The following is a 17,118-nucleotide window of genomic DNA, read 5'->3' as shown; positions in this document are numbered from 1 at the left end:
GGGCTTTAAACTTAATGTTACAGTATATGCACCAGATTAGCTAGTTTCTGTAGGTACTGTGCTTGCCTGTTAAGGGGATTTCCTTGTTATGTCGTGGTGTTGAGAGGATTCCCACGATGGTGGTCTAGTCAGCGTTGAGTAGCGTCTCGGAAGACCAGCCGGAGTGATGAATGAAACGGCATCTAGTATAAAAGATGTTTGGAGAGCTGGCGACTGGAGGTTTGAAAGCTGGCGGGCTGTAGGCTGGGTCTATGAGCAGATGTTGATTAGAGACTCTCTGCCACCTCTGTTCCTCCGATGAGATGAGTTCCGACTTATGTTGAATAAGCCAAGAGAAGAAAAGCAAGGCGTAAGAGCAGAGAGTTGTATTTTAACTCTTTTCAGCAAGTCCCGCCCTCTAAGATTCCAACCAACCAGAGATTGTTTTAGGGCTGGGTGTAAGCCATATGCTCTGCCCATGAGGTTAATCAGTCCATTGTCTCTGCAGATGGGTAGTTTCAGACTTTTTCATGATGTGTAGATTAAACTTTGTCCAAAATACTAACATGTACTTATAATGACATCATATCTGAATTTCCTTAGTTTCCTTACTTTTCCTTAATGAAATCATTCAATGAACACATACATACCATACAAGACATATCTTGCCTATAATGACTTAACTTGCCAGATATATTGGCCTAAATACAAGATACTAAAAGCCTAATAGATACAATTTGGTTATATACAGGGGTAATATGGTTCACAAAGCTCAAGGGTTAGCTTGCTAGGGACACTAGTGAATATATACATTAATAAAACATACGGATTACAGTTTTGAATTATGGACATGAGTACTTCAGTGTTCAGGTAATGGTAATAATTGATTTGCTACATAGGTGGTGTGAATACAAATACACAATGACATAATGATTGCAAATTTTGTGTTATAAACCTTGTCTGAAAGCATGATACATTAAAGTTGACTCCATGAAGGAAGTTAACTGTCTCTGTCCTTTGCTCCATGGTTTGGTGTGGAGAGCTCTGTGTGAATGGGTGATTCAATTAAGGAAGCCCCCCCCCTTTCTGAAGTTATCACTTAATGGGTGAAGGACCTTGGAATTTATTTGTTGAGTAAGCCATCTGGTTTGGTGCAAAGGCCTGAATCACTGCATGTGACAGCAATTTCTGCAGTCGAGATGGTTCAACCCTGGGTCAGGGATGCCTTGAACACTCGTACTATTGTTGCAGAGTAGTTCAGCTAAGGCAAATGCAAACAGGGAGTAATTAAGTGATTCTCACACTTTTCGGAATGCCCCACGTCTGAAGCATGTCATCAAACGCACCCGCTATGGCTTGGCCAGTGTGCGAACCCCTAAACTGCATTGCTTGTTAAATGACTCTCTGTGGAGTAAAATCCTCATCAATCCACTGTGAGACACTGCTAGTTCAAATATCAGTGGTGAAGCTGAAGGCCAAAATGTACTGCAACAGGTTCCCGATGTGCTTTTTCACCAAGTCATGCAGCTTTGGTAATGCGGTATCTGTAATGTTGTGATGGTTGGAAATCTCATACTTTGGCTCAAGAGTATGAGCCAAGAAGATAACGAAATCCTGTATTATCTACAACTGACAATGGTTGGTCATCAAGAACAATGAACTGGGTAAGAGCTTCTGTTATTTTTACTGCCCATGGGTTGTCTCTGGACATTTTCTTTCGCTTCTCCAGCATTTGCTGCAAAGATGGTTGTTGCTGTTTCCCACTACCAGCATTAGCAAACTCTTTGCACTTGGGGTTATGTTTGATCTTTAGATGTTTATTCAAATTTCTTGTGTTAAATGAGCTATTTTTTTACCCCTCCTCTTGACAGTTTAGCAGAGCATAGTTTGCAGTCTGCTCTACTTTTATCATCGTCACTTATCTTAAAATATCTCCAAATTGCTGACATTGCTCCTCTTCCGACTACCTGCTCAACTGACGAGAGGTTAGGCTGTGTCACGTTGTGTTACAAGCACGAATACAAGTACATGAGCACAGTATCGGGCCGACATCCGAGTACTGGTATTGGTATCGGTGCATCGCTATTGTTAACACATCTAGAGGTGATTATCAGGAAATTATCAGGAAAGCTGAAATTCTGATCTGTTGTCTCATATTCATCTGATTTCATACCGAAATGTCTTCAATGTATAGCAAAAACAAAATAATTGGCCTTGTTGTTCCTGGTTCAGGTTCTTCTTAGCCATCTACCCTTTTAAAATAATATGGTCCCTGTAAGGATAAAGCAAATAACAGCTTTATCTTCACTTTTCCTCCGTCAGCCTTTCTTGCCTCTGCTTCATTTACTCTAAAGAAAAACTAGCGCATGTGGGTTATCACGGAGCGTATACGGCGCTGGAGAGTCTAAATGAACACACTGGCAACCAGAGAAGTTCAAAGAGACCTCCGCTTTATTCGTAGGCTTTTATAGGTACAAATAGCCATGCATAGGCGTACTGCTGTGTGGAAATAATATGGCAGTTGAACTGTCTGGGCACATACATGAAAAACATCTTAGGCAATGCCAGAATGTACAGCAGTTGTTGAACATATACGGTGTGGTTCGCTTAACACAGAAAAGAGGAAGTTCCAGTGGTGACATGTTAAACTGGCACGTACACATCAGACAGATTCTGTAAAGTTCATGAGACAGAAATCAAACTATAACCTAAACATACTTATACATATCTGAGGGAATAAAGAATAGAAAATTTCCTAACAGTCTCACTGACAAATATGCCAACATCTTTTCATTTTAGACAAAGCATTTGCATGAGACTGTAAACTTGCCCACTGTCTACCAGTGGCATACCAACTACCCTATAACTAATGCTAAATAATAACAAACCCACATGCTTATATTAGTGAGGATGAATTTCATCTTGTTTGAAGAATTATATATGTTTCACTAATGAATTCTTGCTACTGCATCCTACTCTATACAATGATCTTCAGAAAACATAAATACTGAAATACTGTCACTTTGGGGCTCCATTTAAGAGTAATATCTGCATTTCTAAAATCTAACTAAATTGTGCTACTTGGGTTTCATCACTGTTGTCTCTCTTTGTGCAGACTTATAGTGAGTGTTATGTGAATGATGTGTGAAACAAAAGCTATTTAGAAACGTGTTTATGGGATTATAGCATCTGGCACCTTTCTAACTTCCTGTAAATCAGTGTGTACGTGTGAGTGAAAATAAAAGAAAGAGGCATGAAACAGTAGGACAGTATTCATTGAGAGAGAGAGAGAGCGTGTTTGTGTGTGTGTGTATGTGTGCGTGTTTGTGCATGTGTGCATGTGTGTGACAAAATTGACAGCCATGTTGCACTACCATGCTGTCAGATTTTATTCTGATTCAGTACTCATTGCCTTACTTTTGACTAACACTCTAGTTTCAATTATGTATCACACCCCCAATATAAAAGTAAGCACACACAAAGTAAAATCTGAATTTTTCCAGTCAAGCTACTTTGACGCTTATGTTCAAGCTGTTTTTGACACAGAATGTTCCTCACAGAATGTTACACGGTTGGTCTGTCATCATAAGCATATGAAAACCCTCCCTTATTTTTACAGTATACATTTAAATAACATTTCACTGTTGTATTCTCAACTACAACATCCTCTTCATTTTTTATTGTCCAGTAGTGTTTTTAGATTATTTCATGCTGTGCCAAGAATACAAGAATCTAATGTCATATCAACATTATGTATCCACTGGAGATCTGACATTAAAATTCTTCTTATTTCAGACTCTCCTCCAGTTGAGATTTAACTGAAACCACATCCACTAACCTGACTTTTATCCAGCTCACATTCCATATCTATTTTTTTTTTTTTGGTGTGTGTGTGTGTGTGTGTGTGTGTGTGTGTGTGTGTGTGTGTGTGTGTGTGTGCATATATGTATATGATATTATCAAGTAATTTTTTAGTTGCCAGCGGTTTAGACATTAATGGCTGTGTTGAGTTATTTTGAGGGGACAGCAAATTTACACTGTTACCCAAGCTGTACACTCACTACTTTACATTGTAGCAAATTGTAATTTCTTCAGTGTTGTCACATGAAAAGATATAATCAAATATTTACAAAAATGTGAGGGGTGTACTCACTTTTGTGAGATATTGTATATATATATATATATATATATATATATATATATATATATATATATATATATATATATATATATATATATATATGAATAATGTTTTAACAAAGAACAAATAAAATACAAACGATATATCAAAATATAATCAACACCAATACACCAAGCAAAGGGGGAAAGAAAAATACATTAATTAATTAATAGAAATAAATAAACAGATTTAAGGGACGCGAAGATAAAGAAGAAGCAGAAACAACGATTACAACGATTAGATGGAAGCAAAGTCCTATATATGACAAAAAGGGTCACAAAATTTAGTGAAATATTGCATCCTTATCAGGAACCCTTCATGTCAAATAATCTAGAGACACATATTCAAGAATAATCTTATTCCACATCTTAACAGTTGGAGCTTTGTCCGAAATGCAGTGCAAAAGTATAAATTTTCTGGCACAAAACATAAGAATATTTAAGATCTTTGTTTTGCGAACAGCAAGACCCAAAGGATAAGATATTCCTAGTAAATAATATGCAGAGTCCAGAACCAAGGAAACCTCCAATATCTTGTTCATCTCTTTAGTAACTTTACACCTCTGAATCCTATGACTAAACCAGAAGCAGTGGGTAAGATTCCCTATTTCTGTCTTGCATTTAGAACACAGAGGAGAGAGGTCAGAGACTTTGCATTTCTCTATGCCATGTCCTATTCATTGTCAGAAATTGTAATATCAAGTTATTTCTCCTAAATTGTTTTAAGACCATGTACAGATATATTCTTACTCATAGACAGAATATTATAAAAATTACTTATAGATGCATTTGACTGAGTCTCAAAAAGCTGTTCTTCATGGGATGTTGAACTCACATCAGATAGAAGTGAAGTGTCCTTCTGAATAAAGTTCCTTAATTGTAGGAAGTGAAAGAAATCTCTACCATTGTCATGATTTCCCCTCGAACAAAGCGTGCAGTGCGCTCTGAAGCCCAAAGCGCGAAGGTGCAATTCTGGGTTTGCATTTGACATTGACATTGTATACTTGCTACACCTGTATTTATTATTGTTTATGTCCTGTCTCCACCCCTGTTATATTATTGGATGTCTCCCTCACATCTTCTTGTAAATTACAGCTGTTTTGTGTTACACCGCTGATTATGTTCATTATTTAAACCCCTTGTGTGTCATTCAGACGCGACATTGAATGTATCCACCATACCAAACCATTGTTATATGTTCTCGTGTCTAGTTTTAATCCCATTTTTAGTTTCTCATTTTGTGACTGGCAGTGCCTGCTTCATGCATGTTTGCTGATCGCCTGACCCTTTGCTTGTTCTGACAATGCCTGTGTTTCATGATTTGAATTTGTCTGCCTATCTCTTCTATAATAAAGCTCTTAACTGCTTGTGCATCTGTCCCCAAGACTCAGTTCATTACAGACTACTTCGCCATACAATGGATAAAGCAGGAGAGTGAGAGGAACATCACGGAATCTTTTTGCCGGCGTTTGATACCATACGATTTCCCCAATGGCTCTTCATAGACACCCTGGCTTCATTTCAAGGTTTTGGGAGTTCCCTGAATGGATTTTTTCTCCAGTGCCAACTGTATTTCTAGAGCCTGTTTGACCCCAAGCCCGAAGAGAAGCTGTGGTTGGAGTTCATGCTGTCTCGATTCACCGGCCCAGCATGCCAGTGGGCAGAGCTCCTCATGACCATGGACAACTTCAGCCTGCGTGGATGAGTTCGTGGATGAGTGGATGAGTGTGGATGAGTTTGTGGAACCGAGCTCCAGCTGGAGAAAAACGAGGTGGTCTCACCTACTGAGTTCCAGTCGGTAATCAATGGGGTGACCTCCTCTCCAGAGCTCCAGCCTGAGAACCACGAGGGTGTCTCATCGACTGAGCTCCAGCAGGAGGTCGATGAGACGGCCTCCCAAGCCATGTTCCTGTCTGAGGTCAACGAGACGGTTTCCCTAACCCGGTTCCTGTCTGAGGTCTGTCACAGATGCGCAGACGGAGGCGGATGCACATGCAGATTCAAAGTTTAATAAGAGTTGAAAGACACTAAGCATACAAGGTAAACAAACATAAAACATAGGACAAACAAAGCCAGACACTGAGTGCTGTACAAACCATGACTTAAATACACACAGGTGCTCATTAACCGTGATGAGAGTCAGGTGTGGGTGGTCATGTGACCGTGCTGCCAAGGTGCGGTGGCTGCTGGGAATTGGAGTCCCTTCCAGAGATTCATAACAAACATCCAGATAATATTTTTGAGAGATCTGACCAAAGGACATAAGAGTAGGGGCATAAAAAATTCCCTTCAAATTAGTGAGACCTTTAGAAGCCCAATATTCAAATCGCATACCAATCATGTCTGGAGGGAAATCTGGGTTTTTGCATATTGAGCTAAAGACTGATGTTATGGATGACCTGCCCTCAATTCGTCGTATGGATTGCCATGCCCTGTGTGTGTCTGACTGTGTTCAGAGTAATGGGATTTGTACACACTGTATAAATCTTCTTCAATCTTTTAAGAAAAAGCTCATTTTTGAATGGGATCTGTAATTGGGTGGATTCTATATCAAGTCAAAGTGAGTCTGGGTCCTTAGCTATCCATGTATTTATATTTTGCAGGTGGGTGCTAAGCTGATATGTTTTAATGTCTGGGAGACCCAACCTCCCCATGTCTCCCGAAAGATGTAATATATTAATTCAAAGATGCATGCTCTTCTTTGCCCATATGAATGAACTAAACTATCTGTCCACCTCTTTCACCATTTTCTGTGAGAAGAGAATTGGAATCATATGAATTGGATACAATAATCTAGGTAACACATTCATTTTTAAAAGGGCAATACACCCTATCCAAGAAATAGGAAGCATATTCCATCTTTCCAAATCAAGCTTGATACAGCTGAGAAGAGGAGTAGAATTTATATTAAACATCTAATTGAACTTAGACGATATATGTATCCCCAGGTATACAAAACCACTTAAGTAGAAAGGGCATTAAGGCAGTATGAGCGCCTTACAAACTACCCAATGGCATGGCCTCAGATTTACCGAAATTAATCTTATAACCAGAAAAAATGCAAAATTCCATAACAACATCAGTAAGAGTACTTGTTGAAACCTGGTTAAGAATGTCATCTGCATACAGAGTGATTTTATGTTGCCTATTGGCTACATTAAAACCATGTATTTTGGCATTAGTCCTGATTGCTTTGGCTAGAGGCTCAATTATTAACGCAAACAAAAGGGGCAAGAGTTGACAACCCTGATGTGTTCACAAACTAAACAGCTTCTGAAGGGTTTGTGTATAATAATTTGACCCAATTAAACCCATCCCAAATTTTGACAATGTATAAAAAAGGTAAGGCCATTCAACACGATCAAACACTTTTTCTGCAGCCATAGAAATCACAAGACTGTCCAGTTTAAGCTGCTGTGAGAGCTGAAGGACAGTTAACAGTCTACGCATATTATTAGTAGATTTACAACCCCTAATAAAGCCTGTTTGATCATGATTAATAAGATGGGATAATAAGCCTTCTAACCTAGTCGCCGGAATTTTAGACAAGATCTTAAGATCAGTGTTTAAAAAAGATATTGGTCTGTAGGAGGCACAGTCTTCAGGTGATTTCCCTTTTTTTGCTTCCTGAAGAGAGGGTGGGAGAGTCCCTTTTACCAGGGAATAATTAAACATTTCTAGGAGTGGGTCAGCTAAGATTTCCCTAAATTCTTTATAAAATTCGTTACCCAAACCATCCTGTCCTGGGATTTCGCCGGTCTGTAGTCCCTTAATGACTGACAATACTTCCTCTTTCGAGATAGGATTATCAAGGGCTGTTTGTTGTTCAGCACATAAAGAAGGAAGATTTATTTTAGCAAAGAAAACATCCATAAGATTTGTTGATCCTTCTGAAGTCTCAGATTTATATAAATTTTTAAAAACCTTTACAAAGATATTATTAATAGTTGAAGTATTACAGGAGGGACTCCCTAACTGCTCTTTTATTGACAAAATTGTTTGCGATTCTGCCTTTTTCGTAATAAGGTATGCTAGATATTTCCCTACCTTGCCACCATGTTCATAAAGCCTTTGTTTAGCAAATCTAATTTCTCAGCCTGCCCCACAAATAAAGAATTTAAAGATTAACATAAAGCAATAGTTTCTTACAATCTATCTGATTTTGGGTTCTGAGTGTATTCAGCTTCTGTTTTTTTAATTTTAGCTTCCAAAGTTATTGTCTGTTCTGCCTGTTTTTTCTTTTTATTAAATGTATAAGAAATTATCAAGCCCCTTGAAAAGGCTTTTATTATTTCCCCCAAAAGAGATTTATCACTTGTTGAAGAGCCATTAATTAATACCTAATTAATTAATAATTATGAATACCTGAAATTCTGAGACAAAATAAGACGTAAAAGCTCTATCCTTAAAAATAAAAGGGTTAAGTTGTAAATGCTTAGCTTGAGCTAAATGATCACAGGGCTTCAAATGCAAAAAAAAAAAATAGGTGCATGGTCTAAAATTATGATATTATCAATTGAGCTGCCTTCTATAGTGTGTAGTATTTGTTTAGGGGCAAAAAAATAATCTGTATGGCAAGAACACCGTTTAGTGAAAAAGGTAAATTCTTTATCAGCTTGATGTTGGACTTGCCATACACCCACAAAGCCTAAATCCTCACATAATGAATTAATAAATTTAGCTTGAAAAGAGGGGGCTGAAGTGCCAACGGACAACTTGTTTATAATAGAATTCAAATGACTATAAAAATCTCTAGCAGCTTAAAAAACACATTGGTTAGAACATCACATGGATGGCCAGAGGGGAAGTACATATTCATAATAGCTATTTCTTCCCCACACATTACCCCCTTCACAATCACAAATTGACCACCTCTGTCTTGAATACAGTTTGTCATCTGAAACGACAGTGACTTCTTAAACAAGATTGCCACTCCTCGACTCCTTATCATTGAGATGGGTCTCTTGTAACAGAGCTATATCCACTTTCTATTTTTTTAACAATGTGAGAATTGATTTCCTCTTTACACGTGTATGAATCCGTTACGCTCCCTCCGGCAGATGGCACTGCGGCATCGACATGCACTTGTTTTGGTTTTGTCCTCCTTCTGTTTAAGCATTGGTTGATGTTCGAGGGTGTGTCTTAATTTGCCCCAGGTGTCTGTGTTCCAGCTTGATTGTGTTTGCTATTTAAAGCCCTCCTGTTACGTTGTACTTCGCGCAGTATTATTTGACCCACTGAATGTAATGGTGAATACGTTACACATGCTAAGCGGTCTTATTTTCATGTCCTGCTCTCGTTCCATGCCTCGACTTGAGTTCTATGTTTAACCTCGTTAATCTTGTCCAGTATAGACCGTGTTTCGTGTTTTGTCTGCTGTGTGAAAATAAAGGCGCTGATCTGCACCTGCTTCTGCCTCACCTCCCGTTTCGTAACAGAATACTGCGCCAACCACGCGGAAGCAGCAGATGAAGATGAACGCCGCTGAAGCTGCCGAGTTTGAGGCATTGTGTCGATCGTTCTGGGAACAGAGTAACTAGATAAATGAAGAACTTGCTCAGATCAACTGCCTTCTGAAGCCGCTGCAGCAAGCTGGGCCACGCACCACAAAAAAAAAATAGAATTCTCTCAATACGATGTTGAGCTCCTCTACTTGTCCGATTGTCACGATTTCCCCTCACACTAGCGCTGTAGCACGCAACACGCTCCAAAGCTCAAGTGCGCACTTCCGGGTTTTACAATGACAGTGACTTTGTTTACTTTTAACACGTGTGCATTTGTTATGATTTCTGTCCTGTCTCCGACCCTGTATTGTCATTGGTTGGGTCCTGTATATTATCATTGTATTCAGCTGTTCTCTGTTTTCCCCATGAATGTGTTTAGTATTTAAACCCCTCTTGCACTTGAATCATCATCATGAAGTCAGGGTGTCTGCAGCTTATGAGTATGACACAAACAAAATATAAATGCATGTAATAAATGAAAGATTTTACAGTAGGAAGTATTCATACTTTTATATTGCGACTTATGTGAAGTTTGCAGGATTGCTCTAGGCTGCGTTACTACAATGGATATTGGTCTTTGGATAGATTGTTGTTCCAGTGGTCTTGGATTCAAATGGCCTTGTATACATGTTTCAGGAAACTCACTACACAGGTCTAAGGGACAAAATGAAATTACCTGGTAGGTTTGCATTCGTTAAATACAATTTTGTAGACACTAGAATCAGGTGAGCATAGTTTGGTCTTGCTCTGTAATAAAATTTTTTGGGAAAATTAAACTTTAGGTATAAACCTATATCTGAATACATAGTGACCGGTTAAGTGTATGGAGCTTGTCAATTTTCAATTTTCATATGTTAAAATATTGTATTGATTAATCTAAAAATGTAATTGACATGTAAATAATGAGTAGCTTCTCCTCTGGGAGAGTGGAGTGGTGGAATATGGTTGGAGGGGGTATTGGGACATATTTTTGTGGGAAACTCAAAAACTCTGGGGCTGCTTTGTATCCTCTGGCACTGGAAACCTGCAGCGTGTGGAAGGCATGATGGATTCATTGAAGTATCAGGAAATCCTAGGCGAAAACATTATGCTGCCTGTGAGGAAGCTGAAGCTTGGGCGTCATTGGACCTTCCAACAGGACAATGATCCCAAGCATACTTCAAATTCACCAAGGCCTGGTTGCAGAAGAAGTCCTGGAAGATTCTACAGGGCCATCACAGTCACCTGACTTGGACCGCATACAAAATCTCTGGTGGGATTTGAAGAAAGCGGTTGCAACACGCAAACCCAAGAATATTACTGAACTGGAGGCCATTGCTCATTAGGAATGAGCTAAGATTCTTCAGGAACGCTGCCAGAAGCTGGTGTCTGGCTATGCATCTTGATTGCCGCAGGTCATAACAGCAAAACGTTGCTCCACTAAGTACTAAAGATGCTTGCCATGAAGGAGTTGAATAATTTTGAAACTGGAGAACTCATTTTAAGTTGCATTTTCAGTTGAATTTGGGGAAACCACTTGAAGTATTCGTTGTGTTGAACTATTTTAATTGCTTTTGTCTGATTTGTTCATTACAAACAGCTGAAAGTTGGTAAATTTTGACAATAAACTTGATTTGCAATGGGGGTTGACCAATTTTGATTGCAACTTTGTGTGTGTGTGTGTGTGTGTGTGTGTGTGTGTGTGTGCGCTTGTGGGTACTGTGTGTAGGATTGCTGCAATAGTTGGTGTTACCGGTGTTACACGGTGTTCGGCTGCACACCAGTTATATCACTTGCTCACTGTGGCACCGGCCCCACTATCGTTTTGCTTTTTTTTATAGTAATAAAAATCATTTAGTTAATATAAGCTAAGTCTGTCATTGTACTGTTTTGTTGTTGTTGTTGTGTATTTCATTAAGAATAATAATTAACCCATCATTCAAACAATTGCCACCCCCGAATTGCCAGTAATTCGAAAGCGAAAGTGAAATGCGCACGGCGACACGGCCATTCATAAGTGATTTAAAAGTGAGAGGGAAATATTACTGGTGTCATCACAGGTTGATTAACCGGTCCTCACCGTCAAATCCCTAGTTTGTAACGGTCCTATAATTTAGGTATATGGTTTAACATCTATGGGTTGTGTGAACAGCCCTTTGATCATTAACATTTGACCTACACCTGCTTGATGATAAGTAGCTTCTCTCTATGTATGTATGAATGTATGTCTGAGAATGGTTGTATCATTAACATATATGGGGTATGGGAATAGCCCTATGATCATTAAAAGTTGGCCTACACTTGTCAAATAATTAAGATTGATGATGAGTAGCTTCTCTCTCTCTTTGTAAGGGTGGGTGTATGAATGTGGAGGGGGAAGGGGGGGACATATTTTTGGCAGGAAATCTGTGTGTGTGTGTGGGGGGGGGGGGCAGCTTCAAGCACAAACTTTCCATGCAATTTCAGTGATACATGTTATACCTGAAAGTAAATATGTACATATGGTTTTTAATGTTTGTTTGTTTTTTTTGTTTTTTTAAGAAATAACTATATTTCACATACTGTGTGTTAACATTTTGAACTGGATCACTCTATATGCACATCATTTATGTATGTGTATTTATGTGTTCACACAGGTCCAGGAGTGGTTGTGTCTGAACTGTCAGATGCAGAGAGCCCTGGGAATGGATATGACCACACCTTGCTCTAAGAGTCAGCAGCAGATTCACGCTTCCTCCCAACAAACTAAAGCAGACCCTGTGATACCTCCTCATTCCCTGCCTTCAGCTCAGCCAAAATTGCAGACTCAACCCCAAACCCTACCCCATTCCAAAATCGAACCACAGGCTCAGAGCCAGACCTCACTTGGACCTCAGAAAGAAAGTGAAACTACTGGCCCTTACCAGAAAGGACCTCAAAAAAAAGTACTTTCAGCCCAAACTGGACCACCTCAAATTGCACATCAAGGAGCCCAATCAGGTCCCCAGGGTCAGAGTGTCGAGTTTAGGCAGAGAGGCCCAGGTGGAGCACCCCAAACTAGCCCACGGATCCCTCACCCCGGTGCTGTGCCATTACCAGGCCTGGCAAAAGCACCGTCACAGCCAGATCTTGGCCGTGCATCACCGGTTCACCATGCTGGACAATCAGAGCATATCCGCAGTGCTGGAAATTCCCCAGCTCGCCGTCCAGCCTCAGTACACGAGACCCCTCCTCAGGATGGCTTGACAAAGCTATTTGGTTTTGGGGCATCATTGCTGAACCAGGCAAGCACACTAATCTCAGTCGATCCACTCCCTGGAGGAGGAGCTTCAGCACAACCCTCTCCTGCCCGACAACAGGGCACCCAGGGTACTAAGGTGATCTTCAGTGATGCTAATGCTAAAGCTATGACTGGAGCTCCTGGCTCAGACAAACGAGGAACAGGAGGAACCATGCTTCCCCAGGGTCCATATGTCCCTCCACAAAAACAGCCTCAACAACAGCAGCAGTCAATGGCATCACATCATCAAAAGGCATCACAGTTGCCAGCTCACCATCAAAAGGCAGCACAGCAGCAGTCACTGGCACATCGTCAAATGCTGCTGACACAGCAGCAGCCACTGGCACATCATCAAAAATCTCCACAGCAGCAGCAATCACCATTGAATCAGGTGCAGAAGACCAAAGTCAGCTGCCCCTTATGTAAGACTGAACTTAATATAGGATCCAGTGAGCCACCCAATTACAATTCCTGCACACAATGTCACACGCAGGTCTGCAATATGTGCGGCTTCAATCCAACACCTCACCTTGTGGAGGTAAGTATACAACACATACTCAAAATCACTCATAGTGGCACCAGACATAATGTACATTCAATCTGAATCACTCATGGTCTCACATGGAAAATCTTTTTTGTTCACACTTTTAAAAAATATATTTTCTCAAATGCAGGTACAATGTATAATTTTCCCCTTATGTGCAGTCCTTAAACATAACAGTATAAACATTTGCCATAGCACTATTTAGTACACTTCACTTGCAATTAATTAGTATGTATGTGTATATATATATATATATATATATATATATATATATATATATATATATATATATATATATATATTTGTATTACTTCTACATCTGTGTGTGTGTGTGTGTGTGTGTGTGTGTGTGTGTGTGTGTGTGTGTGTGTTTGTGTTTTCACTGATATGCATCAATTTTGTTTGTATACTTTTAAAGCAGATTTACAATGCATGCAGGCACTGTGCTGGTGTGGTTCTAGTAATAATATTGTACAAAGAACAGAATATTGAAGATGCACAAGCCACTTCATTGAAACAAACCAGAAAAATAAAGGGATGGAATAATAAAGCCTTTTTATTCTTGGTCTTGTACACTAGGCACTGACATCTGTGAAACATTCAGACAATTGTATATTGTATTGGTTAAAAGTTCTGTAAAGCACTATATTTGATTTTTTTTTCATTTTTTTATTTTATAGATACTAATATTTACTAATCATTTACACTTGCACTCATGTAAAATCCTAATTGTTTAATGGTCATTTTGTATTTTGATAAAAATATAACAAAATAATTATTTTATAAAATAATTCACTCTAATTATTAGGCCAGTTTGTAGTCCAATTTGTTACATTATGACTTGATTATTTAAATAAATACATATGATGATGACTATGCATCAGCAATTGAGACTCTGAGGTCCACCACATGGAGTTATTCAGGGATGTGATCAATAACAGTCTAATACCTACTAGACTGTTAGTGACCATGAGCAGAGTTATGACCAGTTTATTAGTCTTTTATTAGAATATTTGTTCCTTGGTGTAAAATAAATGGGCACATAAATGGTCTACACTTATATAGCACTTTTTAACCTTAGCTGTTCTACAAAGCACTTAATATACTTGTTCTCATTCACTCATTCACCCATTCACACGCACACATACACACACCGCATTCAAGGCTGCTATTGGGAGTAACTTGGGGTTCAATGTCGTGTACAAGGACAGTTTGTTCATTTCGTGTCGTGTACAAGGACATTTTGTGGAGGGGACAAGGATCAAACCACCAACCATACAATTCATGGACAACCCACCCTACCACCTGAGCCACAGTCACCCCACATAACAAAATTCATGTAGTGTAGCTGTCACAAAACCTACAAAATGACAGATAATTAAAATCAGCTTGAGTTAGACATGATTCATATATTGTACAGGAGTAATAGATCTCTCAGAGATGTAACATTAGGGGGGCAGGGCTTATTTAATGTGTGGCATGTTAATAGAAATAAATAGGCTGTTGAAATTATGCCGCTAAAAATAATTGTATGCCACAGGACTTATGGCGTATGCCCATGCACACCCTCTGAATCCCTTCTACAGCTTCTATAAAGAATTCTCAGCAATGAATGCAATGCTTTTTTACTGGGTGATGGTGGATTACTTCTCAATATCATTTGCTACAGATGTGGCTATTAAAAATGCAAAGGAAACGGGACCCCACGATTTCATGTGGTATCACGCAGAATCACAGCTTGTTAGTAGATACAGTAGTTCTGCCTAGACATATACTGTACACACATACATTCTTTTACCAACCAAACGGTGCTGTTTCTTGTACTGAAGCCCATGATCTGCTTGTGCTTGGCCTGCGGATCTGTGAACCTCTCTCAGAACCGTTTTGCAACAAGCAGCAGAGCACATTAAACATTGCCGAGCCTGAAAAAATGGAATGTGTGGTCGGTTAGATTTCTGAAAAAATATTAGGTACGGTTTACATCAAAATATTACATTTCTCATCAACACTTACGATAAACAAGTTTCTATTTGCAAGAGTGAACGTGGTCGAGTCATGTAGTATAGCTAACTACATTAATGTATGGGCAGTATGTGTAGTTGGGCAGCACAGTGGTATAGTACATGCAGGCTTAGTACACCAGCAGCTGGGGTTTGAGTCTCTGCTCAGTTTAATGTTTTTTAAATGAGCTGTTTTTTTTTCACTGTAGAAAGTTCCTCAAGGTAACATTGAATGAATTTCATCTTCTCCTTTCTGACCAATGGAAACTTTTGTTCTTTTCAGTCCACACACTGAAAAAAGCTCATTGAATTTAATTAATTCAAATTCCTACATCAGTTCCACATGACTGAATTGAGTTATATTGTACTGTACTGTGTGGATCGATCAAAATTAAACCAAATGTGTGTATTATTATTATGTATTATTTATTTATTTATTTATTTTTGTTTAAATCCTCTAAAAACAGATTCGCAATTAAATAACATTACATCCTTCAAAGCATTGGCATGTTCTGCTTACTCTCATAATCCTCCAAACACACACACACCCAAAGTCTCCATAAACAAATGAGACAGCAGTGTATCCTACAAAAACTGAACATTGTCCACAATGTGAAAACAACTCAGAGAGTAAGCTGGACTAATCAACAAAATTACCAAGACTGATAAACAGTCTGCACACAATAATAAATACAATGTCCTTACCTTTTAAAGACTTGTAACAAATAATATAACAGTGTAGCACGTAAAGCCGAGGAGATAACACTAATACAATTAAATAAACAGAAACTCTAACCCGGTCAGAGCATCAAAACAGAGAGGCACATTAACACAGAAGTAAATTTTAAGAGGAGTAAGTCCAAAATCTAGGTGGAGTAATACAACGACAATATCTTCAATAAAAATCCGAATTCTGTAGAGCTGGAAGGCCGAGTGCAAAAAATAAAAATAATAGAAGAGCGAAAAAGACTCCACTGTGTAGATGATGCAATTCACCCCGATATCAAGAGTTTAACATAGTCTCCTGCTTCCTCCGCTGAAATAAAGTCCTTCTGAACACCGTTATATGTAATGCGAAGCCGAGCTGGGTGAAGTATTCCATAGCGAGCGCCCTCAATATCACGAAGTTGACGCCGAACCTCATTAACAAACATTTTATGTATTAATTTAAACATATGGCAACATTTATCAAATGTGTTGTTATAGAAAGAGCATATTCACAACATGATTTACAAATCCTGATTATCACAGATACTCAGAGATGTGTAGTAATGTGCTGCATTTACTTCGTTACGTTTACTTAAGTAACTTTTTGAAAAAAAAAATACTTTTAATAGTTAAATGGCCATACTTATACTCTTACTCAAGTTCAAATTTGATAAGAGAAATGTACTTTTACTTCACTACATTCAGTGCCGATCCTCAGTTACTGTTAAATATTAATGAATATATGTAGTTTTAATAGTTATTTTAAATGATGTATAGTGAGGTTGTGAGCCTCATGATACCCTGCAGTGGTCTGACACAACAACCGCTCACATTTTTAGCGTCTTAGAGTGGGGGAAGAAGCGACCATGTCAGAGCACACACACACCCACAGTTCTCCATGTAGTCTGAAATTCAGGGTTTTCCATTGATTTTAATCAGATCCGAAGTAACTAGTAACTTGCTACT

The 17,118-nt window shown here is 38.8% G+C and overlaps 1 protein-coding gene across 1 annotated transcript in view; it reads left to right on the top strand.

The window, feature by feature from the left end:
- The window catches only part of bsna (bassoon presynaptic cytomatrix protein a), a 207,127-nt gene that overhangs the window by 82,426 nt on the left and 107,583 nt on the right, over nucleotides 1–17,118 (top strand). The window contains exon 3 of the mRNA XM_017467307.3: nucleotides 12,278–13,438. Within this exon, the coding sequence (XP_017322796.1) occupies nucleotides 12,278–13,438 (1,161 nt within the window). The remainder of the gene's footprint in view (nucleotides 1–12,277; nucleotides 13,439–17,118) is intronic.

Source organism: Ictalurus punctatus, chromosome 5, assembly GCF_001660625.3.
Source record: "Ictalurus punctatus breed USDA103 chromosome 5, Coco_2.0, whole genome shotgun sequence".
NCBI classification, from domain to species: Eukaryota; Metazoa; Chordata; class Actinopteri; order Siluriformes; family Ictaluridae; genus Ictalurus; species Ictalurus punctatus.
The sequence above is the reverse complement of the archived record's forward strand: the minus strand, read 5'-3'. Positions and strand labels throughout refer to the sequence as shown.